This window comes from Saccopteryx bilineata, chromosome 2, assembly GCF_036850765.1.
Source record: "Saccopteryx bilineata isolate mSacBil1 chromosome 2, mSacBil1_pri_phased_curated, whole genome shotgun sequence".
NCBI classification, from domain to species: domain Eukaryota; kingdom Metazoa; phylum Chordata; class Mammalia; order Chiroptera; family Emballonuridae; genus Saccopteryx; species Saccopteryx bilineata.
The window spans coordinates 18,915,320-18,941,733 of NC_089491.1; the positions used below are offsets into that span (position 1 = coordinate 18,915,320).

General features: G+C 46.6%; 1 protein-coding gene across 1 annotated transcript in view; it reads right to left on the reverse strand.

Annotated features, from left to right (window-relative positions):
* The window catches only part of PAPPA (pappalysin 1), a 242,666-nt gene extending 224,146 nt beyond the window's left edge, over positions 1-18,520 (reverse strand). The window contains exon 1 of the mRNA XM_066256394.1: positions 17,757-18,520. Within this exon, the coding sequence (XP_066112491.1) occupies positions 17,757-18,180 (424 nt within the window). The 5' untranslated portion in view covers positions 18,181-18,520. The remainder of the gene's footprint in view (positions 1-17,756) is intronic.
* Positions 18,521-26,414: the final 7,894 nt, after the last annotated feature.

Below are 26,414 nucleotides of genomic sequence, written 5' to 3' on the forward strand. Positions count from 1 at the left end.
CTTTTATATGTACCCAATTAATAATCCTTCAATCAGCTTCTGCTTCAAATAAGAGGGCAGGTGGGCTGTGTTTGGGTCTGTCCTGCTGTTTGCAAAGCAACTCCCCGTCTGGGCTCTGCTTCCCAGCTATTCATGAGGCCCAAGCCAGCACCCGGCTGCCTCCTCTGTCCCGGCTCCTCACGGCTTTAGTGAATAAGTAAAGGGGGACAGAGGAAGCCAGACATGAAGATAAATGGAAAGACGGAGAGGCAGGAAGCCTTCCACGAAAGCTGCCGCCAGTGACACGCTGTTCGCGGAGACTCCGAGGACGGGGGCTGGGGGCATGTGCGAGAGGTTTGTTTGAGCTCCCGGTACTGTTCTCTTGGAACCCTTGTTTGTAAACAGATATTTCTGCTGACACTGGGCTTTGTAAGGGAGGACAGAGTGGGGTGTGTGTGGTGGGGGGGGAAGGGTGTTGGAGAAAAAGGCAGGTTGTGTCCGCAAGCCTTAGACCATGTGTTTGTTGTTGAGAATACAAAGACCTCACTGTATTAAATGAAAATGCTTGTTTTACAAGGCGAGTGGGAATATGATAGGTACATGTCGAAAATGCTTCGGAAACTGAAACAACCCCATGCCACGAGGGCTTCCTGCTACATCATGCATCCAGGGGCGCTCCCGGATCACGAAGGCTTAGAATCACTATGCGAGGGCTTTGGGGGTTGTGGGCACAGAGTCCCAGAGACAAGTAACTGTGGGGTCCCTTCTTGCTCCCTTTGTGAAGCCTGCCCTTTCTCTGAGAGCCCTGCCTCTATTTCACTTTCCTTATCGGTCTACCTGCTGACCTCAGGGTAGAAGCTGCTATTGAGCTAAAATACTTGTGTGATAAAGGAGCCTCGGGTCATCTAGATGTGGACCCAGAGCATGATGTGAATGTTTACATGCCATCACTATGCAGGCAGATCACTTTAGGTTTTTCAAAGTCGTGTTCAACTTCCCAAGTAGGGTTTGCACACTGGTACTTGAGTAGAAAGCAAATGATTTAGGAGGATGTTTCTCAGGGGATTTTTTTTTCAAGGACACACAGTGGAACAGAGCAAGCATTTAGAGTCTTCTAATTCTTGCCCCTAGCCCTCGCATAGAGCCTGGTAAACGGAAGACCATATGGATGGAAGGGTAGATGGATGAGAGCACGGAGTAATGGAATGTTGAAGACGAAAGTTTGGATGGATGGATGGATGGATGGATGGATGGATGGATGGATGGAAAAGGGGAGGAACAAGAGGGGGGAGGAAGGGGAGAACAAAAGGGTGGGTAAGTGGGTAGATGGCTGGCTGGATTGATATTTGGATTCATAGATTCATGGGTAAAGTCCACAGTGAATAATTATGGTCAGGACCACCTTGGGCCACATTTGAAGTGAACTTGCCTATTTTAAAACTCAGAGAAACTCAGAAACCAGAGTTTGAATAAACAAAGTTGTAGATTATATTTCTGAGGAATAAACTAACTTGTCCTTAGAGGAAAAAAAGTCGTAAATTCTATTTACTCCAACAAGGATACAGATGAAGGAAAGTGCAATTCCTCAGTCTGATATGACAATTCAACATCAACATTCTCAATTCCACAGATCTCTGAGAGCGTTCAGATTTTAGAGCTGAAAACAGGCTTCAGGAAGTGACCCCTTATGCCCCCTGCTTTTCAGAATTTGAGTTTGGGGGCCATGGACCCCTATAAGAAGCTGATGAATACTCGGAACACTCTCCCCACAACAATGTGCACAGCCTCAAATTTTTACAGGAAATCTCTTGATGTTCATAAATCTTCAAGTCCTCATGGACTGAAGAACAAGCACCTCTTCCCTCCTCTGTTAATCTAAGATATTAGTGCTAGTCAGGTATTTCATTTGGTAATGGTATTATTAGTAAGGAAATGGACGGTAATGATCTTAAACAAAATACTAAGTCGTAACAAAAATAATAACATTAGCAATCGATTCACACCATGATAATGCTATGATTGAGATTCTACTCTTGTCCACATGTCTGATATTCTCCACAAGGAGTCAGAGTGATCTTTGGAAAACCTACACTAACTTTGGAAGTTAGATACGCTAACTTCCTTGTTTGAAACTTTCTGATAACTTCTTAGTTCATCTAGATTAAAATCCAGATTCCATGACGTGGGCTGCCATCAGCTCCAGACACACACACATCCCCCAGTGTCCAACGTGTCTAGTACATCTGCTCCTTCAACATCCAGAACATACCTATGTCATCATTTATATGTGCTCCGTCTTTCTCTTTCCCTCCTTCCCACCTTCCCTTCTTCTTTCCTTCTCTCTTGCATTTCTCCGTCTGCCTGTCTCTCTCCTTTCGCTCATTCTCCTAGCTTCCATCTTTATTTATTCTCTTTTTCTGTCCACAAGAACATTGCGTCCACGAGGGCAGGAAACTGCTCTATCTGCCCACTTTTGCATCCCTAAAGGTGCCAGGTGCATGCGATCTATTTGTTGGCTATATCAAGACATGTTGAGTTTTGGGGGGTTTCTCTTGAAAGCCTCGGTGTTATCACTACCTCACTGTGGGATCTTGGACAAATCTTTCCCCTTCTTTGGACCTCAGACTTTCCAGTTGTAAAAGGATAGTTTGGGTCCTACCCAACTAAAGGATCTAATGATCTGAAATCTTTGTGACCCGACTTAAGAGAGCTGACCCAAATCTCAGGACAACATGGCTAGGTAGCAGAAATAGTCGAGATAATTGGGCCCTAGTCTTTTTCTGTCCCTAATTTAGAATGAGACTTGAGATAACTTCCTTGCTGCCGATGGACACTGAATTCTCTGGAGGAGGAGACTGGACAAGATGTACCATCAATTTTCCTCATCAGTCAACCAGAAATCCATCCACACGTGTCAGTTGAACCCGTGCGCTCTGCCAGGCCCTGAGAAGGTGCTGAGGGCACGGCAGACAGGATTCCCGCCGGTGCCCTCCTCTGGGAGGTCTCCGTGCACAGGCGAGGGTGGCAGGAGGAGCGTGGGTGCACCCCACACAGTAACACCTGCTTCCTCCAAAGATGGGGTTGGAGAAGCTGAGAGAAAACCGTGCGGAGAAGGCCTTGAAACCGACGGAATGGGACAGTGGCTCAGCGGAAAGAAAGGGAAGCGGAGCATGATGGGGAAACTTGGAAAGGATACGCCCAGGAAACCGGTCAGCTCAGAGTGGCCAGGACCATCTTTAATGCCGCTCTAGCACGTCTGCCTTCACTGCGTGGCCCTCCCGGAGGCCAGGGTGCCTTTTCTCAAAGCCTCTTTCCTGCACAGCACCCACTTCCAGTAACCCTGTCTTCTCCCTCATTTGGCGCCATTTCCAACTCATCTAACAACGTTGACTGAGCACCAACCAGCAGGGCTGCTAGTGTGCCACAGGGAGAAACAAAGCAGAGAGGAAGGCAGAAAGGGTCTCTGCTCCTGGCAAGCTTGGAGAAAAGCAGGGGGAGACGGACCGGTTCAAAGGCAATCACAACACCCGAGTGATAAATGCAATGAGGGGTGAAATAAGGGGCTATTGGACTTGACTCAAACGGCGATGGATTAATTGTCCAATCATGTCCTAGTGTCATAATCCTGAAAGCTACTCTGTGTCAATGTCCTCAGCAGAGGCATGAATCAGAAAACGTTCATTGTTCTAATTTGATCTATGGCTCTACATTTTAAATGGCGCGCATGACACAGCCATATGAAAGGCAAGGCACACACGCCGTGTGTACACTCATACGCCTATTTCATAAATAAGTCCCCCAACCTGGAAGGGGCCTCATATGCTTCTGAAACCTCAGAGCACTTTCTGGCCCCCATAATAAAAACCTGCAGGCAACCACGCCGTGTTTCGGCCTCTGTGCTCGCCCAGGACTCCATTAATTGCTTAGTTGTAGCAATTACTATGATGTCATCTCTCTGTTTACCGGTCTGCTTCCGCCACGAGGACTGGGCGCTCCTCAAGGGGTGGAACGGGGCCTTGTTCTTTGTAATCCACATATGTTAGCTGAGTGTATAATACACAGAGACTGCACGATAACTAATTAAATAAATGGGTAAATGGATGGATGGGTGGACGGATGGACAAATGGAAGGAAGGATGGATAGTTGGATAGATGGACGAATGGAAGGAAGAATGGGAGGATGGATGAAAGAAAGGAAGGAAGGGAGGGAGGAAAGAAGAAAGGAAAGAGGGAAGACTTACCTCTACTAATATATTGCAATTTTCTACTGAACCTCACAGAATGCCTAGGATAGCAGTTTGGCACAAAGGGCTTAAGGAAAGCAGCTGAGCAGCTGTCTGATGCATTCTAAGAGGCGCAGGAATCTGAACCCACAGGTGTGATTGTCATCCCACACTGTCAGTAACAAAAAAACAAACCAAAAAACTAAGGGGTCCAGTGGAAAGAGCACTGATCTGAGAGTCAAGAAACCCGAATTCTAGTTTCAACTTTGCTGCCAATTTCTTGCTTAAGTTGACTCAACTTAACTTGGTTTAACCAGTTAACTTGCCCGGACCTCCGTTTCTCCACCTGTAAACTGAACAGATTCGATAAAGCAGACCCTGACGTCATTCCAGCTTTAGAATCTGGAAGATGGATGAACAGAATAGTGTATTCATTTGTTTTTCACAGCTGGCACCTAATAGGCCCCGTAAGGCCCGTCTGAAAAGGAGTCGTCCCGAGAGCTTACTACTGGAGCTTCCTGGAGCTTAGGGGCTGGCTCTGCGGAGGCTTCTCTAGCGTCTGGGAGATCACGTGGCAAATCCGCCCTCTCACTCCCGCCATTTTTCCACCACAACCCCACAGTTCCCGCCGCACAATCACTACCACGTCTCAAGTTTGGCCTAGTATACCTGCGACCTCCTTAGAGGATGACAACATGTCTCCATTGGGCATATTTGGGAGAACACACTCCAGGCTCTGATGCCCAAAGGAGAGACCCGGAAACGTTTTTGGCAGAGAGCATCTGTAAGATACGTGTGTATCTCCCAGGAGACTACTTAAAGATGGAAAACGCTCTCGTGGATGTAAATGGTCCTTTTGCTCAAAAGTCACCTGCAAATAAAATTAATTTTGCATATCAGAGATTTCTTAGTTTACCTCTTTTAAAGTTCACTCAAATTTTTCTCCATCTCTCCCTCCCTTCCTCCCTCTTTCTCTCTCCACCCCCTTCCTTTTCATCCTCCCTCCCTCCCTCCCTCCCTCCCTTCCTTCCTTCCTTCCTTCCTTCCTTCCTTCCTTCCTTCCTTCCTTCCTTCCTTCCTTCCTTCCTTCCTTCCTTCCTTCCTTCCTTCGTCACGCTCTCACGGAACATTGATGGACAGCTGCCGCATCCCAAACGATGCACTAAGCCCTGGAGATAGAGAAACAGTATAATGTCCTGGTCTGGAACCCCAGCTCCACCACCCTTCAGCTGTGGGGCCTTCAGTGAGCTCTGTAACTCTCTCCATCTAACTTGGAGGGTTCAGACTGTAGCACTCAGCACAGGGCCGGCACATAGTAAGTGCTCATTATAAGCTAGCTGCTTTTATGACGGTTATTACGGCGGAGAATGTGTACTCTCCCCCAAGGGTGCATAAACAGTGGATAGAGGATTCCGGATCCTGAGGTCACCCCAAGGTTTCACCACAAGATCAAGGGAAGCAGACAGAAAGCACCCCCCCCCATGAAAAAGAAGGAAAATGGATGGAAACCCAGGCAATAGGTAGGACGGCCAGAACACTCAAGGCGCAGGGGGAACCTGATCAGGGGCAAGGGGGACATCTGAGACGAGAGGAAGCTTGGGATTATGTGCGGCAGTGCGCGCACAAAACAGCTGCTTTGCGAACAGGCGGGGGGCTGAGACAGTAGACCGAGGCTAAAATGTGGCTGGGATTAGAAAGGTGGCAATGTGACTTAAGGAGGCATTTCTGAATACACTGCCCCATCCCCTCTGTTTTGGAAGACCAGCTTTCTTTTCCCTTCTGACTTCTTTGCTCAAGGGGAAATGGAATTAACCGCTGTGTAATGTTTTCGAGTGCAATGCACGGGGTAGGTCATGTGCTTTGGTTACGTAATGCGACGTGCCTGAGGTCCCTGAGTTCTTTCTTTCAGAATCATGAGATATGTCGCTGGTTCTCATTTGCAGTCATGCATTTGTTGAGCAAAACCACATAGGAGTCCTTTACAAGTCAGGCACTGTGCTAGGCAGTGGAGAAGTTGCGATGACCTCAACTGTGCACATAATTAAATGTGACAGAAAGAATTTCAGGCCTTTTGATAAATGAGTACAAAGTATCCAGTGGAGACATATGGATAAGGGAGATGGGGAACCAGTTAGACTTGGAGAAGAGTCAGGGAGGGCTTCCCAGGAGGGGCAAACCTTGAGCAGGATCCCGTAGAGGCTTAGTTGTTCGCAAAAACAGTGCATGGGGATATAGAAGGCCCCCTAAATAAAGAAAATGATGTGGAGGAAGAAAAAGCCTAAGTTATCTGGGGCTCTACAAATATCCCGGTGCTAGTGAAGGACCTTTGCTAGAGTGAAATTTGCATTTTAGAAAGATTTGAATGGCAGACATTGGAGAATAGGTTGAAGGCGAACAAGAGATGAAGCTCAGAGAAGTGGGCACCATAACACAAGGGAAGGAGTCAAAGCTAGACCCACAGAGGGTCTCAGCTAGTAAGAGGAAAGAAGGCTATGAAACTGTCAAGGAGGCAAGATAGACAGGAAATGATGACTGACTCATATGGTGGATGGCATGTCTATAGCAGGTGACACTAGATGAGAACACAAGGAATTCTGGAGGAGAGATGCTCCAGCTTTGGACATGCTGAGTTTGAAGTGCACGTTGACATTTCCAGTGGATAGCTGGGTCAGTGGTCTGGGGTCCAGCAGAGTCTGGGGATAAATGATGCTCCTGAGCAGAGAGATGGCCATTACTCCATGGGAGAGGGTGCAAAGTCAGGAGACAAGTGGACCTAGCACTGGCCTAATACTCAGAAACCAGAGGATCTTACCCAGCTCGGTCACTGATCTGGGCAGGCCGCTTCGGCTACCAGCCCTCAGTTCCTCATCAATGAAATGAATGGCTTTGATGAGTGCTTCTCACTCTTCTACACCTCAGTTCTTTGGACTTGCATGAATGTTACTTCTCAAAACAGACTACAATATATACTTATGTCTTATGTTTTCTGTCTGTATACTTTGCATCTCGTAAAGCAAGGTCTACTTGTTCTTGATTGGCTTGTTATTGTATCTTTCTTTATTTTCTCCTCAGCCTTGGTAGCTGAAAGACACCCAATCTCATTGGAGGAAAGTAGCCCTTCCATACAAACACCTTTGGTCATATTCTTCTCAGCCACATTTCATGTTGAGAGAGCAAAAGGAATTAAGGACAGGTGAATATGGGACAGATAGAGGAATGTCTTGATGACAAAGGTGAGAGGTACAAGTTAGACCATGAACTTCTCGAAGGCAAAAAAGGCTGGAACAGGTTCTGCCTTTAGTCATGTGCCCACCCCAGTCACATACGTAGATCTCACGCTGTGACCTCCCGCCTACTGGACTTTCTGTTTCTTACAAATGGACTTGAACCTACGACCTTCTCATGTTCTCTAAAACTAAAACGGTGATCATGTCTCCTACTTTTCCAGGTTCTATGGACCCTGGATTTTTGGTAAATTGTACAGTAGAACAAATTTCCTTTCTCTTGCTTAAAGAAAAATATAAGTGGTCACAGTCCATGCAGTAGGGGTGAGGGTTAGGGAGAAGGCGAGCAAGGAACGGGGCTGAGGGAACATGAGGACCTCCATGGGCGGCAGTACTGGGAACTCCCGGAAGGAAAACGAGCTAACCGATAGCTCCAGACTCCAGAGTTTTACTGTTTTAACTCATGAAATGATCTGATTAAAAATGATAAACGGAACAAAAAGGCTAGTGCCCCACTCTGATGTCTAGAAACTTCCCTGGAATGGCCTTTGCATCGTAAGAAATTATGAAATTTGAGTCCTCTAACCATTAGCCAGGGAAGTGATCACGGAGCAAGAACCTCAGTGGGTTTTTAGACCTTCATGGCAGCGATTATATATTAGCAATACTATTAATGAGAGGGCTTCCAGCCATTGGGAAGTCCCAATATTCCGTAAATAATGTCTTCAGTCATTCTTTGACTGAAGTTCTCATTGGCACCTTGCTTTCTAAGGCAAAATTTTGGGGGGACATTAATTAACTTATATATGTCTCTGGAAGAGTAACATTCAAAGTTGTTACCAGTCACTGATACTTTAGCAAGAAGGAATATCATGTGCTTCTCTGAGAATGAGTATTGCTGGGGGTGAGGAAGCAGAAAGTGTGTGGGCACTTGGGCCCTGAGGGAGACAGGCACAGCACCACCTAGTGGAGGGAAGTGCACCCAAAGAGGAAGAAAACCGGAAATAACGCCAACTTTGCAATTTTGTTTTAGGACAGCCCTGGTTTAAATGATCGGATCCTAGGAGATCTCTGCCAGAAGGTTCTCTAGGACAAAGATAAATTCCTCCCTAGTCACCTTGTTCAGATGAGGAAAACTGGCCTAAACCACATAAAGGGAGCTGCCCAAAGTCTCACGTCAACTAAAGACTGAATGGTCCAGAAATGACCTCTCCCAGCTCCTAGTGCACTGCTCCTCCTTCTCCGGTGCACAGTGGCCTTCTCTAGATGGCCGTGAGTCCGCACTTGGAGCTCAGCTCCAATGCCACTGCTCATGACTGCCTCCCCTGACAGCCTCACTTACATCTTACTCCTCCTGCAAGCCCACCCCACCCAGCGTTCCCTACAATCCCTCCTCTGCTTCATTTTGCTTCATAAATTTCCGTCTGACATGTGATATATTGTTTCATTCATTTATACTCTGTCTTCAGCTTCCCCACCCTTTCGTCTCTCCCTACATAAACTCCCAGAGGCGGGGGTATTTATTCCATACTCAGGGCCTAAAACTCTACCTGGCATGGAGCACCCACTCAATAAATACTTGCCAAATGCCTGTGGAGAGATGGCAAAATTTCACTTTGCCTCTTGTTTTTAGACTATATTTCTTAGATTCACTACATTGAGTCTTCATTGCTTTTGCTACGTGAAGCAATGAAGTGTTGATTCTGTTTGTCTTTTATTTTAATTCTTGTTTTACAGTACAATGATCACAATAAATCTTCCCTGAGTGGCCAGAGAGGGAGAGGCAAATTGTGGTTCAGCCAAAGGAGGGAAGCGTGCCTAATGCAGGGATTGATTGAGAGAATCTGAACTAACGTATGGCAAGGGCTGGACACACATAATACCCATACAGGTTAACGTTTACTGAGTGCTTAGCCATGGTCTAGATTCCATGACTAAGCACTTTTCCACATGGAGGCCCAGTTAATGTTCACAACAACCCTATGACATAGGAGCTGGTACTCCTCTCATTCTACGGATGGGAAAAGTGAAGCTTGAAAATATTAAGTAACTTGCCCAAGGTCATGCTACCAGCAGGTGGGAGAGAAATGAGATGCAGGCAGCCTGACTCTTGAGTCCTACGATCAGCCAGTACAAACTACTTCCTAAACACAGTGTCCTTTTACCTCTTTCCTGATGGTGTCGGTTCTTCCCAAGATTAGTCAACTGTGGGTTATTCCCCAAGGTTCTAGCAGGTTCAAGGAGATGCCCAAGGCTATCAAAGATGGAGAGAAATAAGGAGCCAGCAAGGAAAAACAGGTACGTGGAAATGTGAGTGTGTGTGTGTGTGTGTGTGTGTGCATGTATATTGTCACCATGACAAGCAGATCCTAGGGGATCTTATGGCCAGAACCAAGGATGGCTCCATGTTTCACAACATGTGGGAGAGTCCCACCTGGCAGTGAATGTCCTGACTCAAAAGCTTCCGATAGCCCAGCGAGGCTCCTCGCCGTTCTTACCTCCCCCTCGAGCTTCCCCAGCACGATCAGTCTCCTAAATCCTGAAGCCCAGACTGCTGGTTCGGTCAGTCCCTGTGTGACCCTGCAAGAGGCCCGCCCCTCTCCGAGTTGCTGCCTCTATATTTGGAGACCCATCAGCTCACTGAACACACAGGGACCCCAGACGTCAACTCCTCCTGTGGCTCTCAAACTCTTTCAATTTTTAAAACTTTTAATTATGGAACTCTTCAATCAAACACAGAGGGACAGACAAAATGTGTTGTAGCCCAATGTTTCTGTCACCTGGTTTCAATGATGTTATCAGGTTGCTAATCTTCCTTTATCTACACATACACCCAACAACATATATATATATATATATATATATAATTTTTTCTGGAAAATTTTAACAAACAAAGCAGATATAACATCATTTTATCAATAAACACTTTAGTAAGCATTTCTAATAGATTAGGATCTTTAAAAATAAATAGCACTACCATTATCACTCCTAACAAAAGTCACAATAATTCCTAATGTCAGTCCATGTCCATTCAAATTCTGTAACTAAAAACCTGCACATTCCTTTCAGTGAAATCTTAGAGAATCCCACATTTAAGCAGAATAAGGTGAAGGGATCTCCTCTTCTGCCTCTTCCCAGGGGCTCAATAAAAATGTGGGCACAATTTGCAAGTCCTTATTCTATCCCTACCCCTCATTGTGCATGCTGAGAACACTAGGCCCAGAGAGGCACGGTGAATGTGTCAAGGTCACACAGCAAGTAAGTGGTGGGATTTGGCAGATTTGTGAAGCCCCAACATCAAAGGACTCCAGTGAGGTCACAGGTGTCTGAAGGTTTGCTAACTCGAACACTGTTTTTCATCTGCAGTGTGAGTAACAAAATAAAGGCACCTCTTCAGGAATGACCTTGACTGCACAGTCCCTTATGTCTCTCACGTTCCGGCTCCTCCTGCTATTGCTGACGCGCGGACTGGGTTCTGACCTTGGCCAACTGCTTCGGCCGCCACTGTCTCACCTGGTTCCTGTGGCAACCCGAGAAACGGGGATGCTGAATGTAACCACAGCTGTATCTCTCTCCCCTGAGGCCCCAAGTCACACAGCTCAGAGGAAGTCAACTGGACTTGAAGTGAGAGTCCCTGAGGCTGTTTCAGGTCTTTGAAGGAGCCAAGGCGCCAAGATCCACAGGTCAGTTCTCAGCATTTCCAAGAAACACATCAAGGCGTGGTGCAAAGCCCTCAGTGCATTAAGACAAGGGAACTGTGAGGAAAAGAATATTAAATTCCAGGGAAGGGGCAGGTGGCAGGGGAGGGGAGAAAAGGTATCTGCTGAATTTCTGAGCCCTTGACCATAGGAAGACAAGGCACAAGCTATCTTTAGAGGGAGCTCCCTGACCTGGGGTACGTGGGGATGTCTCTTCCTCATAGGAGACACCCACAGCTAGTGCTGCCCGCAGAGTGATCACAGGTCTGGGGGCTTTGAAATAATAGGAGCACACCTTCTCCTGCAGGACTAGCCCAGGACAAATTGGGATACCTCTGAGCTGAGCCTCCCTGTCTCGCATCCCTTGTTCCTGCTCTGAGAGGTTTCCCTCCCACACATTTCGAAATATTCATTTAAAGTCGGATGCATAGATATTTTTCTTTCTGCCTGGCTTATTTCACTTAGCACAATAGTTTCCAGGTCTATCCATGTTGTCACAAAAGGTAAGATTTCCTTCTTTTTCATGGCCACGGACCTCACTCATTTGAGGAATCCAATGAACAATGTGAACTGACTTATGGAATAGAGGCAGAGGCGGGATCAAAGGGACCAGAGGGAAAGTGGACAGAGGGAAAGGGGATGAGAGGATGGGATCAGAGAAGGAAAAGAGATTAGTGAAACTATGTATACATAACACAGTGTTATAAAAGGCAGGAAAGCCAATCCTGGAGGGAAAGGGGGAGAGTAGGGGGTAAGGGGGATGTTGAGGGGAACACGGGGGTGGGGGGATGTACTCGGTGGGACACTTGAATCTATGTAAATACAATAAATTAAAATCAATAAAATCAGATGCATAGAACTCAATGTGTTACCCCCTACAGGGATGTTCACACCTTAAAGGCAAGGCCAGAAGGAAAGGGTGGGCTTCATACACAGAAACAGCTAGGGGAAAATGGAGTGGCAGGGCCAAGGCGCCCAGAGGTTTGGGGTCAGCAGGGGAATTAAGAATGGAAGAAGGGTTTTTCCCGATGTTTGGCAGCTTGGAATTGGGACAGCTAAATTTCTCTAAAGGTTCAGCCACTAACCATCTCGATAAGCAGGGAAGTATCCTTCTCCTTTGGGCCTCAGTTTCTCCATCTGCTTAGCGGGGAGACATCAGACTGGATCAGTGACTCCCCACTGGTGACCCTTCCACATCCCCTGAGAAGACTCTGAGAACCACCAGTGCCCTGCCCACCTCACACCTGTGATATCATAATTCCCAGGATGGAGCCTGGATACCAGGATGTTTTAAAAGCTGGTGATTCCAAGTCTTTCTGGCCCATTTAAGAGGAGATGGTTTGTGGACTAGTTTCATTCTTAGCTCCTGCATGACCCTGATCCTCAGATTCCCTGTCACACAGAGAACTGTCTGACCCGGTCTGTCCCTGGGCTAACAATGCACGGCCCATGCTCCTGAGCCCCAGACCTCTGGACTCAAGTCTGCCTTCCTCTGTGCAGAGGGGCAAGGGCGATGCAGCCTCCGCCACCCCATCTGTCCACGGGAATGGCTGCTTGGGGGGACATGGAAGTTGGAGGGCATCGGGGGAAGGAGCAGGAGGCAAGTGACAGTAGCTCTGTGACCTGGACTCCACTGTGACCACTGTCTGGCTTCCGTTCCTGGGAGTCCATGCTCCCCCTTGAGGCTAACTGGGCTCCCTGCTTGCAGGTCCAACGGCTCTGGCCCTGCCCTGGCTCTCACCACCACAGGGTCATCCAAGTAGGTCACGGAAGAGGAAATCAGAGTGCAAGGAAGGGACCGGAGGGTCTAACTCTGCCTCTACATACACAGGCTACTCTACACAGTAGCTGACTCTCCAGCTTCTCAAGAGGGAAAGCCCTACAAGAGGGTACAAACAGGCCCCGCTTTCTGAAGACCAAACTGGAAAAGCGAATCTGGTTACAGACTAGACACAGCTTCCGTTGACCGAGCCTCTAATATGCGCTGGAACCACGTCATGTACTTTCTGCATAATTATTTTACAGCAATATCCTGGCCTTATTATGCCCATTTCACAGATGAGCAAACCAAGGGATAGAGATATAAAGTAACTTGATTAAAATCACACGGCAAAAAATTGGCAACAGAAAGTCCAAGCTCAGTGTATCTGATAATTCGGCATGAAAAGCAAAACAGAGCTGCTAGGTCAAACGCAGGGTCAACGTGAGACGCACACTTATATTTGATCCTTTTTCGTTGGTAGGTGATGGTCAGCACATGAGCAAGCAGAAAGGAATGAGGGCACTCGCAGCACTCATTTTTTCTCTCTCCGAAAAGACTGCTGGAGAGGAAACAGTGCCTACTTGGTAGTCAGGTTCACAGCTACACTCTGCCCATCCGATGGCCTGTGGGACTATGGGCTATGTCATTTCAACTCTCTGCGACTCTGTTTCCTTATTTGTAAAATGAGGCGACGATGTCCACCTCCCAGGGTGGTTGTGAGGGTGAAACATGCAGGCACAAAGCAAGCAAGCACCTAGCACAGTGCCTGGCACCTTGGAGGCGCCCAGAACCAGTTGGTTTCTTTCCTGCCTTTAAGTGTCTTTAGTCCATAAAGTCAAGATGGAGTTCTTTGGAAATCATGTCCAATAATCACAGCGAAGTTTATTGAGCACTTACTATACAGTGAATCCCGTTCTGAGCATTTCCACATAGGAGCTTCATCAATGGGTTCAAACTCATACCATGCTAACTTTGTAGATGGGGAAGCTGGAGTCCAGGGGAATCAACTAGTTTGTTCAAGGTCACACAGCCGGTTCGGGCAGAGGTTGATTCTAACTTAGGTAACCTGACTACTAAAAACTGGCTTCTAACCATTGCAGTATTCTAGGCCTCCTGTGACTACCAATGTTGCGGAGAACACTGCTAATGTGTGGACTCTTTGGGACTAGCTTTCCCATTACAGCAATCCTCAAGTTGGAAAATGCAGGTATTCCTTCTTGAGGGGTCGGGTATGTAGTAGGAAGTGGGAACTTTAGAAAGGCGGGACAAAAAGGACTTCTGAAGAGCCAGCCAGCTCAACAGTCTGCCGTTTGGAACGAAAGAAGAAAGTGTGACAAGTGAAGGCAAGGACAGGGTTCAGGTAAACCCCTTTCTGCTGCTGGGGGGGGTCCTGGATCCCTCAGGGGTGGGGGCGGGAAGACTGCAGCACTTGTGGGGTCCACGCTGCACTTCCCTAACAGGTCAGGAGAAACTTTAACAAGATTAACTGCTGCTCAGGGCCTCTGCTCAATGAAGCAAATTGAATCTATTGTTTTCCTTTTTCTCTTTCAAAGCGGAGGGCACTGGGAGGTGGGGGTGCTTGGGGGTGAGAGGCAGGGGTCTGGATCCTGCCTGGTACGGCACAAAAACAAAGGGGTGCCTCAGAGAGCCCCCCACCCCCACCCCCACCCCACCCCCGGACTTGAAAGAGAGCCCAAACTGCCCTGCATGAGGGCCAAAGGCTGTGCCTGGGTGGGGGGTCTGCGAGGGTGAGGGTGATGGTGTCTGGTAGACAAGTTCTCCCAGCGGGGCAGGAGATAAGGCCTGCAAGTCAGGATGCCTGGGATTAAGTCCCAGTTCCTGCCACTGAGGACCTGTGTCATCCAGCACACAGCCTTCCCTGTCCCTGTCACTGTCTCCCTATTTGGCCAAAGAGAGAACTGGCCTGGGTAACCTCCCAGCACCCTTATCCCAATAACCTTCAAGTATTCTTCGATCCTAAAGCCCACCCATTGTTGGTGGGTCATCCGGAGAATCCTGCACACAGGCACTTTCTAACTTTAGCTTTGTTTTTGTCTGCACAAGCCTTTCCCTTTATATTTCTTAATATATATCTGTGTGTGTGTGTGTGTGTGCGTGTGTGTGTGTGTGTGTGTGTATTGCTTTTTTTTTTTTTTTTCTCCTTCCCTTTTGGAAAAATAAAAGGCATGTTTTCTGAGCTTCAGAAGCAAACGGCTCCTTCACTCCTTCCCTCTGCCTCTCCAAGCGCCTGTCTGAACTGGTGTCAGTGAAGTTTGAACCGGGGCAGAAATAGCATCCCAGGCGGATCTGGGAGCACAGCCCGCCTACCAGGAGCAGCAAGGCCTGCCTCTGCCAGACTACAGACCCGGTTAACAGCACCGTAAAATTAGCCCTTTGCGAAACCCAGTCGAATCCTGCAGCAAAGAGTGATGTAAGGCAGCCTGGCCTGACAGCGAGGCAGCAGCCCTCTGCCTGAAATAGCAGCGCGGTCCCTGCTGAGATGCCTGCTCTCTCAAGATAGGTGACCAGGGATTCCTACGAAAGTGGCGACGCCCAGCCTAACAGCGCCAGCGGAGGTCAGGCAGCAAGCTGGGCACCCGAGGACGCAAGCGGCGGGAGGACATGGCCCGGGACCAGCATCCCCCGCTGCCCACCTGGGCTGTGCCTCTCCCAGCCCAAACTTAACACGAAGAGAGAAGCTGGGGGGGGGGGGGGGGGAAAGAAAGTGCTTCTGCAAAGAACCTCTGTTTGTTTGCTTTTTAATTCAAGGAGAAGCAGGTTCTTTTTAGTCCAACAGTCTCTACCGTGTGGAGGATACGCAGAATGAGTCTTTTCTGGCTCGGGGCCAGGTGTTTACACACCGCCAAATCTGGCTCAGACTCAACGAGGGGAGGGAAAAAAAAATCCACCAGTATCCTCAGGAGAAAAGCTCCTGGCTTTCTGGTGCTACACTATAACAGTGCCATTTTTTTTTTCTTTTTGAGAGGAATGTTATTTCCACACATAAAATGGACCAGGCATTTTATACAAGCAATAATAACCTAACGTCTCCCATCCAATTAAAGTATTTTACGGCACAATCGTTGTGTGAGAGAGTGAATGAGCGCTCAGGAGAACGCGTGCGAAGAGAGTCTCCTTGTCTGAATTACAGACATTTATAAAGCAAGCTCCTGTGGAATCCCAGGTGCTATTTCTTTCTTTCTTTTTTTTTTTTTTTTCAAAAAAAGAATGCATTTACTACCTTTTCGTTGATGATACCTACATAAACCTGGGCTCTCCCCTCTGGAAGGGAAGCCTTCCAAATCACTGCTTATGACAGGTAAACACCGGGAAAAAACAGATCTACTCATTTAAAAAAAAAAAAAAACCAACACACCTCCAAACAGCAGGCTCTGTGCTTTCCCCATGCTCCGAAAGAGAAGTAAACACACCACAGCCCTGAATTATCACCATCATCGTTATTATTATGGATAACGTCTCTCCTCTACCCTGTATTATAACCCCGCTCTGGGTGAGGAGGGCTTGGGGGTGAAAAGTGAATGAGCTCACTTTCCCTCTCCTTCCTGGGGGGGGGGGAGGAGGAAAAAAAATAGCATGTGATGACGTCAGGTGTGGGGGAAAGTCGGTTTCTCGCTCTTGGTCTGGTAGCAGGAGAGTGGGAGCTTTGGGGGCACATTCTTGGCATAGCAGCTGAGTTTGGGTCCTCCGAAACGGACTTCATGGAAACAGGACAGAGCCAGCACTGCCTCGAAACGGTCCACGCCAAGACAGAAAGGAGAACCGCCTAAGAGCTCCGAGCTCAGAGCGTTCCCTTCTAAGAAAGCGTGTGTGTCAGAGGGGTGGGATCGCAAAGAGCCTCCCCACGTTCCTGGCTGCCGCCAAGGGGGGAACCCCTACTCTCACTTTGAGACATCCTAGGACAGAGCAAGACGGTTTGTGCAGGAAGGGAATCTCCCAGCTAGAAGAGGCGAAACTTTTCCTTCTCCCCGCCAGTGCTACCCCCTTCGGTCCCCCAGTTTTATTAAAAGCAATGCCACAGACTCATGGAGGGGGGGTGTTGGAGCATTTCTAAGGTTTGCAACCCACGCAAAGTGTCCCGTTTCACTATGGGCTTTGCTGTGGAACAGGGACGGGACCGAGAGGGACGGTGAGGAGGGAGAACCCAAATTCATGACTGGCTCTAAGAGTCCCAAATGCGAAAAGTGCCCCGTTCCGCAGCCAAGCTGGGGGAAGCCTGGCGGGGTGTGCGTTAGAAGGTCTCGCCCCAGCCCGAGTGACAGGCAACAGGCTTTAAAAGGGAGGTCATAGATGGCCGTGTGTGTGTGTGTGTGTGTGTGTGTGTGTGTGTCTGAGAGGAAGGGGTGAATCCCAGAGGCAGACATCGAGCAGAGAGCAACTTTGGGGCACTTCAAGGACTTCTAAGTCCAGGAGATTACAACAACCTCATCCTTGCAGGCTTTCAGGGTAACCGGGTCAAGTGGGGGTGGGGGGTGTCACTTCGAGTAAAAAGTCCAAGAAATCAATGTTCCCCTCGCCTTTTTCACATGCATCCCAACTGGGTCACCCTCCCCACCCTCCTAAACAGGGACAGTACTTCTGATCATCCCGAACCCGGTCAGACTTTGAGGCTCCCAGGGGGCAACCTACTGCCTGCAGGTTTCGGACGCCAGGAGCGCTCCCTGCAGTCCTCCGGGGGCTGAGATGGCTACGCCTTCCGAGAGAGCGCCCATTCCGCAGATGGGGCAAAGTGAGTCTGCAATCGCACCCCGGGTGCCCGCGCGCCTCCGGCGAGGCGGCTCCGGCACAGACACGCCCGCCAGCCCCGGCCCGGCTCGCCCCCCGCGCCCCGGCGCCCGCGCGCCCCTCTTACCTGCGATCACCGCCGGGGACCGCTGGCCCCCCTCCGCTCGCAGCCACACTTGCAGCGTGAACGCGTCCCGGGGCAGCTCGAGGTCGGCCCGGAGGCGCAGCTGCTCGCCTCGCCCGCTGAAATAGAGCGCCCGGCTCGGCGGGCTCGGCTCCTCGGCGGCGCCCCTCGCCTCCCGCTGCTGCCGCCGCCGGGGGACGCGCACGGCTTCCCAGGCACCGCCCGGCGGCGGCGGCGGCGGCGGCGGCGGCGGCGAGGCGCGGCGGCCGCGGGTCGCCCGGGTGGCGCAGGTGGCCGGGCCGGCGGCGGGGCGCGGGGGGCGGCCGGCCCGCGGGTCTCTCCGGGCCCGGCGGGGGCGCTCGGCCAGCCCGCAGCCCAGCGCGGCGCTCAGCAGCCCCAGGCGCAGCACCCAACTCCAGAGCCGCATGTCCGACGGTCCCCCCCGCCCCCCCTTCGCCCCTGCACCGCCGCCCGGAGCTGCCAGCTTTGGGAGCCTCGGCGCCTCGACTTTCTCCGCTTCTTCACCCTTCTTGGGCGAGCCCCCCCTTCCACTTGCTTTTTCTTTTCTTTCTCGCTTTCCTCCTCAAGGTGTGTGCTCCACTCCCCCCACCTTTGAAAAATACAGCCCAACTCCTCCTGGTTGGCAATTAATTTCTCTCCCCGCTTCTTTATCTGCCTTATTTCCCCCCCTCTAACAGCTGGTTGCCTTCCTTCTTGTTTTATTTCATTTTATTTTATATGATTTCTCTCTCTTCCAAAAAAAAAAAAAAAAAGCGTGTCTAAGACACTGCTCCGCTGAATTCCCTCCCCCCAAAAGATGCTCTAATTTATTTATTTTTTGCGTCCTTTATAACACAAGCCACAGCCCCCTTCTCTCCCCCCCCCAATTCCCCCTCCCCTCCCTCCTTCTTCACAAAATGAAAGGAAAGAGGGGGAAAAATCCCTCAGAAGATGAGTAAACAAGCGTATGCTAATCTGCTCCGGAGCGCTCCACCTTCCCAATTGAATGAGTCCCTGTTAAAACTGCGGGGATCATGACTAATCAATCAGTTTGGAGAGGCTGAGCTGCCCAGCCTGCCTCCACTTTGCCGTTTGCCTCCTCTCCTTCGCTCCCGCTTCTCCACCTCCTCCTTTTTTTTTTAATTTTTTTTTTTTTTTAAGAAGACAATCTTAAAGTAACAATTTAATGAAATTCGGTACACACCCCCTTACGGTCCTCCCAGCTCTCCTCATTCCTGCTCAAAACACACATTCCCGTTTTTGTTTTGTTTTGCTTGCTTTCTCCCCCCTCCCCTTATTATTATTTTTCCCCCCTCCCGCCAGGAGGGAGGGGGGGAAAATATCTCTCTCTTCTCTCAGGATTTCCTTTGCACTTTGCTGGTAAACCTCATCCTTCTCTATAGCACATAAAGAGTCTTGAAACTTGATTCTCAGATTTCTTTTTAATGCTGTCTCTTTCTCCCTTTCACTCTTTTCTCTCCCTCCTCTCCTCTCCCTCTTCACTCCCTTTTTCTCCCTCTTCCTTTCCTCCTTTCCCTTCTCTCCTGTGTTCCCTATCCTTCCCTCTCTTTCTCCTTTTCCTGTCTCAGAATTCCCTTAAAGTTATGCCCTGGTGAAGGTCCCTCCTCTTCCCTGAGCCCGGGTGTTGCTGGCTGCAGCCAGTCCACATGCTGTCCTCGCAGAATCATCAGAAGAAAGCAGAGGAATGGCATTTTCCAAGGCATTTGCCTTCCTGAAGCTGTGGACTCAGCACAACCAAGTCTCTGAATTCTCCTGAATACTCTTAAAAACACTGCGTTGGTTATTAGAAATTAGTTTCATATTGGAAAAAGCAAAGCAAGATATTGATTAGACTTTTTTTTTAAAAATCATCCTAAAACATAAATGGTCCTCTGACATTGTTCAAGTCACAGGTAAGGATATGACCAATTCGCTGCTTTGTAGGTCTGTTTTGAACTGGGACATAGATGTAACATATTTTTGTTCTTCTTTTTTCCCCCTCTTTATAGAACTCAAAAGCTCCCCCTTATGGCAAAACAGTTTTCCTTTTTTTTTTTTTTTCCTCCAAATGTTTAGTAAGTCAAAATGAGTTAGCAGGAGTGGATTACACATTATTACTAGTCTGTTCAAATAATGTAGTGATAAAAATAGGCTGTATGGGGTTTGCATGTGGATAGCATGCTGGAAGCCTGGGGGAGTTGAACTCCACTAATGTGCCACTTTCTTCCCCATATGCTCCTGTCCTCGGGGCTGCCCCAGATGCTGAGAACAGAGATCATTCTTGCACTCTTCTGGGAGAGGGAATAGCAGTGGCAGATAAGTGGTGGTGAAACTATGCAGATTTGTAGGATGAGCAAATGAGTCCGACATCCCCTCTATAAAAGCTGGAATGCAGTGTGCAGGGATTATGGCACCATTCTGACAACAGAAGAGCCCAGACTCAGATCTTGATTTGGGAAGGACATGCCATTATAGGCTTGGGCCAAGAATGTTTGTACTCAGTTTATCCAGTTGTAAAACAAAAACAGCATCATATACCACATCTGTTTCCAGAGATTGGATAGAAGGAAGAGGATGACCAGTGCCATGGATAAGGGATTTGCCAAAGCACATTATTCAATTTCTGCAACTCCCAAGTCATCTTGAGATTGCCACTCAATCAAACAACAACAAAAAACCTGTGTTGAACTACATAAATCACGCCACAAAAATCGCCCTATTTGCCCAATAGAGATCGGAAAATGACTAGTAATTCTCTTCAGTGTGGCACTTCGGCATTTGGAAGCTGTGTTTCTTCCAGGGGCTTCAAAGTCATTGTATACAATAGTTTTGAATATTTCTGGACATTGGGGACTTTGTTAACTCTCCCAGGAAGAGTCAGAACATGAGAGCTGTAGTTAGTTCTAAGTTCCTGCTCACTCCAACACATCGGTGCTATTCCTTCAGTGAGTCGCTTTGCTAGCCCTGCACTTTCTTACTTTTATAATGGGATTCAGTATTTTACAAAATTATTTTGAGGACAAAATATGCTCTCAAACTATAAAAATGCTATCTAAATACCATTTAAACCTGTTGTAGTCAAGGACCAAGTGCTCCTTAGGTTCTTAAAGACAAGCTATCAATATATTATGGGAGGCCAAGATTTCATTTCTGCCCTTTGGCAAGCGTGGAGAGAAAGGGACAGAGAGATCCAAATCTCGGAGTTCCTTGAGCTTCTTGACCTCGGTCCCTAAATGTATTGAGAGCAACTGGCAAAACCTTGAACTGGTCGTTCATTGAACATACACTTATTATTCTATTCCACCGGTCTTGGAAGCCACTCTTTTATGTATGCATGTATGTATACGTGCATGTATGTATGTATGTATGTATTTTAATTGAGTAAATGGAACTGGATAAGTTGTAATGCTTTGTTCATGAGCTACCCTAATTATTGGTCTATGATTGATACTCTTATTTATTTACATGTAATATGTCATGTCATATGCTGCTATCTCTCTTTTGCTCCCTTCCTTGATCTTCCATGGCTTGGCCCCCTCTCTTTTCATTATCTGCAGTCAGTGAGCAATCATCTGAGATTTAGAAGACCTGGGTTCTAATTCTGCCCTGGGTGAGAGATCTTGGACCTCAGTTTGCTCTTATGTAAAATGAAAGAACAGGAATTAGAGTCCTAAGATTGCTTCCAAATCTGAAGTGGAATGTGCTGTTAATTACTGCAACATGTTAATACTTCCCATTCCCATCTAATCATCCCATAGTTGGTCAACTCCCTCTCACTCCTCCCCTCACAGCAGCCCCTTCTTTCTGGGGATTTTTGTCCTCAAAACTACCTTTTAGAATAAAAATACTTATGTTTCTTCACTCTAAGGATATGTTCCTTCAATATTCATTTTATTTGGTAATAAGTAAAATCAAGGTGTTTTGCCAGGGAGAATGCTAGGGTCTAGTGGGATCTAGGAGAGTAACATCTAGATAGAGTCCTAAAGTTTGGAAGGGTTTGAAGGAGCCAAGGAGAATGAAAGTACACATTTCAAGTCATCCTGACCTGGGTTCCTATAACCTTCAGCAAGTTGTTTGACTTCTTTGAGTCGTAGTGACCTTATTATACACGTGTCCTGAGGATAGTGTGCTCTATGACTCATAGTAGGTGGTCAATAAAGGACTGTCCCTTCTTTCTTTACAGGAGTCTACATTCTATGGTCTTCTGGCTTTTGCCAGCTTCCACCTAGAGTCAGAGCTCCGCCTACTTCTTCCTTGAAGCCGGACGGATTAGTCTCGTCTCAGAATTCCTAGGCAGGCATTGTCTGTCAGGTCGAATCTGGAACTGGATTAGATCAGATCTTGCTTTGTTCTTGGTGTCCTGTTTATGTCTCTCCACCGAGATTAGAGCCCTTCCTGGGCAAGGATCTTTAAGGGTCACTTCTATCACCACATTCCTTGCCCATCAGCCTGAAGGGCTCCCTCCTCTGGGCTGTCCTAGAACTTCCTCTGAATTTCTCTGGGCACGTGCCCAAAGCCGACTATTACATCTAATGACACATCTGCTTCTCCCCCCTTTCTGTATGGACAGAGATTCTATTAAATTCATATGTGTGTATCCCTAAATGCCTAGCCCAGTACTTTGCATATAGCTGATAGTTCAGAACCATTACATTTAATTAATTAAATATATATATATATAAATGCACACATACAGAGAGATTTGCAAGTCCATATAGATATATAAATATATATGTATATATTATTTTGCTTCTTTGGTTTCTTCTGTGATGCTAATATATTCAATGCTATGACCACATTAGGTTTTTACTAAATGGTTAATTTTTCCAGCCTTTCCCAAATGATGTACCTTTGGATGCCCAGGCAGATACGTTGATGTTCATTGGCTGCCCAAGTTGAGGGTCACTAGAAAGAATGTTCTTGGGAGTAGAAGTTGGATTCAAATTGCGTCTCTGCTAAATAATGATTCTAATAACAGCTTACATTTATTGAGTATGTGCTATGTTCCAAGCAATATTTACATGCTTTTTTATAGGAACGATCCCCTTTAATCCTCCAAAGAACCCTAGAGAGGAAGTCCAATGATCATTTTATTTCAGAAGAGAAGAAAGAATCTTGAACCACAGAGACTAAATAGTGAAGTGCCCAGCCAAGCTGGGTCTAGCACTCTGTGTTCTAGCTTCGGGGGCTAGGAAGAATCACTTAACCTTTTGAATACTTTTTTTTTTCATTTTTATGGATTTTATGGGGTTATCTGGGATAAAAATGAGACGATGGATATCATGTTACGTAGTGACTGGTATATATGTCAGTGAGTGTTGGAAACACACTAGCTTCTATACTTCCTTCTCAATAGTAGTTTAATTATATTAATTTAACACATGTGGTAGAGTTGTCCATTGTTCAAATTGTGCCAGATAAATAATGGTCCACCATCACTGAGCACCTACTGTTTTAGATACTGTATAAAGATTTTCACTTTTCACCAGTCTAGGAGATAGTTTAGAACTCAGCCTGTCTGAATTGCTCAGCAGATTGCTGTACATTTCTCTATTTTATCTCATATTAAAAAAATAAATTTGTTTTCAGCCCTGAGTATCTTTTAGCATCTCCAAGCTGCACCTGAAAACAATATTACATCCGGGATTTAGTAATTGCCTAATCTACAAAAGCCCTAAAGAAAAGAGAGCCGTGATCACAAGGTTTGCTAAGGTAGGATTGGGGGTTGGAGGCTAGGAACCGCTCTGGCTGGAGGTGGAGCCGCTGAGCTCCAGATGTCTTTCTCTGTGTTGTTTGAAACTTTTGTGTCCTTAAGTGAGTGGTTCTGAGATGAACTAGAGTCCTGTCTTAGTCATCCTGCAGGCTGATGACTAGGGAGCTGACAGAGCAGCTTCTAGATTCCATCCCTGGTCCTTTGGCTCATGCCAAAGAGTGTCATCTTGTTCGTCTCAGGTGTTCGAAGCACTTCTTAAATTTAGAATTTTAGTTGAAGATGAAGATTGCGCTTGGTACTGCATTTTTTTTACTTGTAGAAAAGTAAATACTTTTACCAATTCTGTTATTTTATTTTACTCTCTATCTCACTCCAAAGTTCACATTCTTCACTGCTTGGCTGGCCTGCCTCTAATCTACCGTTAATCTTCCTATTGTTTTAAGCTGGACTCAGGTAATATCTCCATAGGCCTGTGGAAGAGGGAGCTCTGTAAGAACTCAGACATGGGCAGTGGTGGGCGTTCTCTTCATTCCTTTCACCTTGCTTTGTTGAGCAGAAAACAAAACATTTGATAACCCCTTCTGCTTTAATTCCAGGACAAATGTATCTTGTGGCTTATTTGAGAAGAGGCTTTGAGTCACATAATGGACAATGCTTTCAACTCTGTTTTTGCCTCCAGAAATTGCAGAATCACTGTACAACTGGCCACTTTTTATATCAACTGAGATTGAAGAAGTGCAATTAATTATTCTTCAGAAAAGACCTTTCCATGGGAAATGCACCCAGCCCTGGTTTCTGAGGAAACTTGGGCTATACCAGTTAAGAATAACGTGACTTGTTGAACATCTTCTATAAGGTATATGAACCTTAGGGCCCAGATTCTCACAATCACTCGATTGGGTTGGTTTTGCTCTGCTTGTTTTAAAAGACAAGAAAATTCAAGTTTAGAAAGAGGGAGAAATTTATCCCAGATCACCTAGCTAGAAGATATATGTCCAAACTCAAACTCTAACCTATGTACTTGTCTTCACTCAAGTGCATATGTCACCTCCATAACATTATTCTTTATTAAACATTAAAATAAATCATTCCCAGAGGATCACTTAGCTCGTAGAGTGGTGGATTGATGTCCTTGTCTTGCTTTCTGTGCCAGATCTTAAGCTTCTCAAAGATGAGACCTGAGTCCTCTGCCTTTTGAGATGGCCTATGGGGTTAACCCTCTATGATTTGTGCTGAACAGAAGCTCAGTGAGTATTTGGTGAACTCCTAGGGACCTTCATAACTCCTTGGTAGGTGTAACTTCTAGATAATGATGTTTCTTTCATTTTACCTTAGCTTGAGTCCTTAAAACTCAGTTGAATTCCCACAAACGGTACACAAGGGTTCCCTTTTCTTTACATCCTCGTCAGCACTTGTTTGTTGATTTTTTTAGGATAGCCATTTGTGACAGGTGTGAGGTGATAGCTCATTGTGTTTTTTTTTTTTTTGCATCTCTCTAATGATTAGCGATGTTGAGCATTTTTTTTTCATTTATCTATAGGCTATCTGTATGTCTTCTTTAGAGAAGTGTTTATTCAGATCTTTTTTTCTATTTTTTAATTGGGTTGTTTGTCCTCTTGGTATCTAGTTGTATACAAAGTTCTTTGTCGGTGGGAATGCGGTCACTGTGAAAACCAGTATGGCGTTTCCTATAAAATTAAAAATGGATCTACCTTTTGATCCAGCAATCTCACTTTGGGGAATATAACTGAAGAAACCTAAAACACTGATTTGAAAGAATATATGCACTGCTCTGTTCATTGCAGCGTTATTTATAATAGTCAAGATCTGGAAATAGCCCAAGTGCCCATCAGTAAGTGAGCACATAAAAAATCTGTGGTACATTTACACCATGGAATACTTTGTGGCCATAAAAAAGAAGGAAATCTTACCTTTTGTAACAGTATGGATTGACCTGAAAATTATTATGCTAAGTAAAATAATCCAGTCCAGAAAGACAAATACCATATGATCTCATATGTGGAAATTAATGAACAAATTAATTTAACAAAATAGAAACAAAAGCATAGATACATGAAATAGACCAATAGCTGTCAGAGCAGAGGGACATTGGAGGATTGGATGAAAAACGGTGAAGATTTTAAGGAAAAAATATGTATATAACACGTAGACACAGACCATGGCATAATGACAGCCAGAGGGAAAGGGGTGGTGGTGGTGGTAGGTGGCCAGGGACCAAGGGGGCAAATGGGGACAGAAAGAAACTTTACTTTGGGCAGTGAACGCACAATGCAATGTGCAGATAACGTTTTATTCCATTGTACACTTGAAACCTGTATGGTTTTGTGAACCAATGTCACCCTAATAAATTAAAAAAAAAAAACCCAGTTGAAGAACATCCCAGCTCTTTCAGGAAACCTTACTCATGGCTTCCACCAGTCAGAATTCATCTCCCCTCCTCTGACATCCTCCCTCATCATTTCTTCCTGCCATTCAGCCAGCACTCTCAGGCAAAGTCCTGTGTGGCTATTTATCTTGTCATGTGGACATAACCCCTCCCAGGTGGCTCAAGGGGATGATGTTAGTATGTGTTGCACCAAGCCATTGTCATATACATATTTGTAAAGTAGAAGGTGCTCTATAGCCCATGAAACCTACAGATAAAGACTCATAAAGGGGGAGGGATTCTCCCAAAGTCACATATCCAAATCATCCCAAAGCGAGACATCCCGTTTCCTGGTTCTCAAACCAATATTCTTTCTACTATAATGATGCCTCTTTTATTGCAGATGATGGTAACTCATTCATTTGACAGTTATTTATCAGTTATCAATTTTTGTGCCTGGCATTGGGCCCAGGTCTGGCTAGCTGTCCAGCACAATTTTTCACTCTGGAATTAACAACATGGTCACTAATAGTTGAAATTTATTGTTTGCTTATATGTTAAT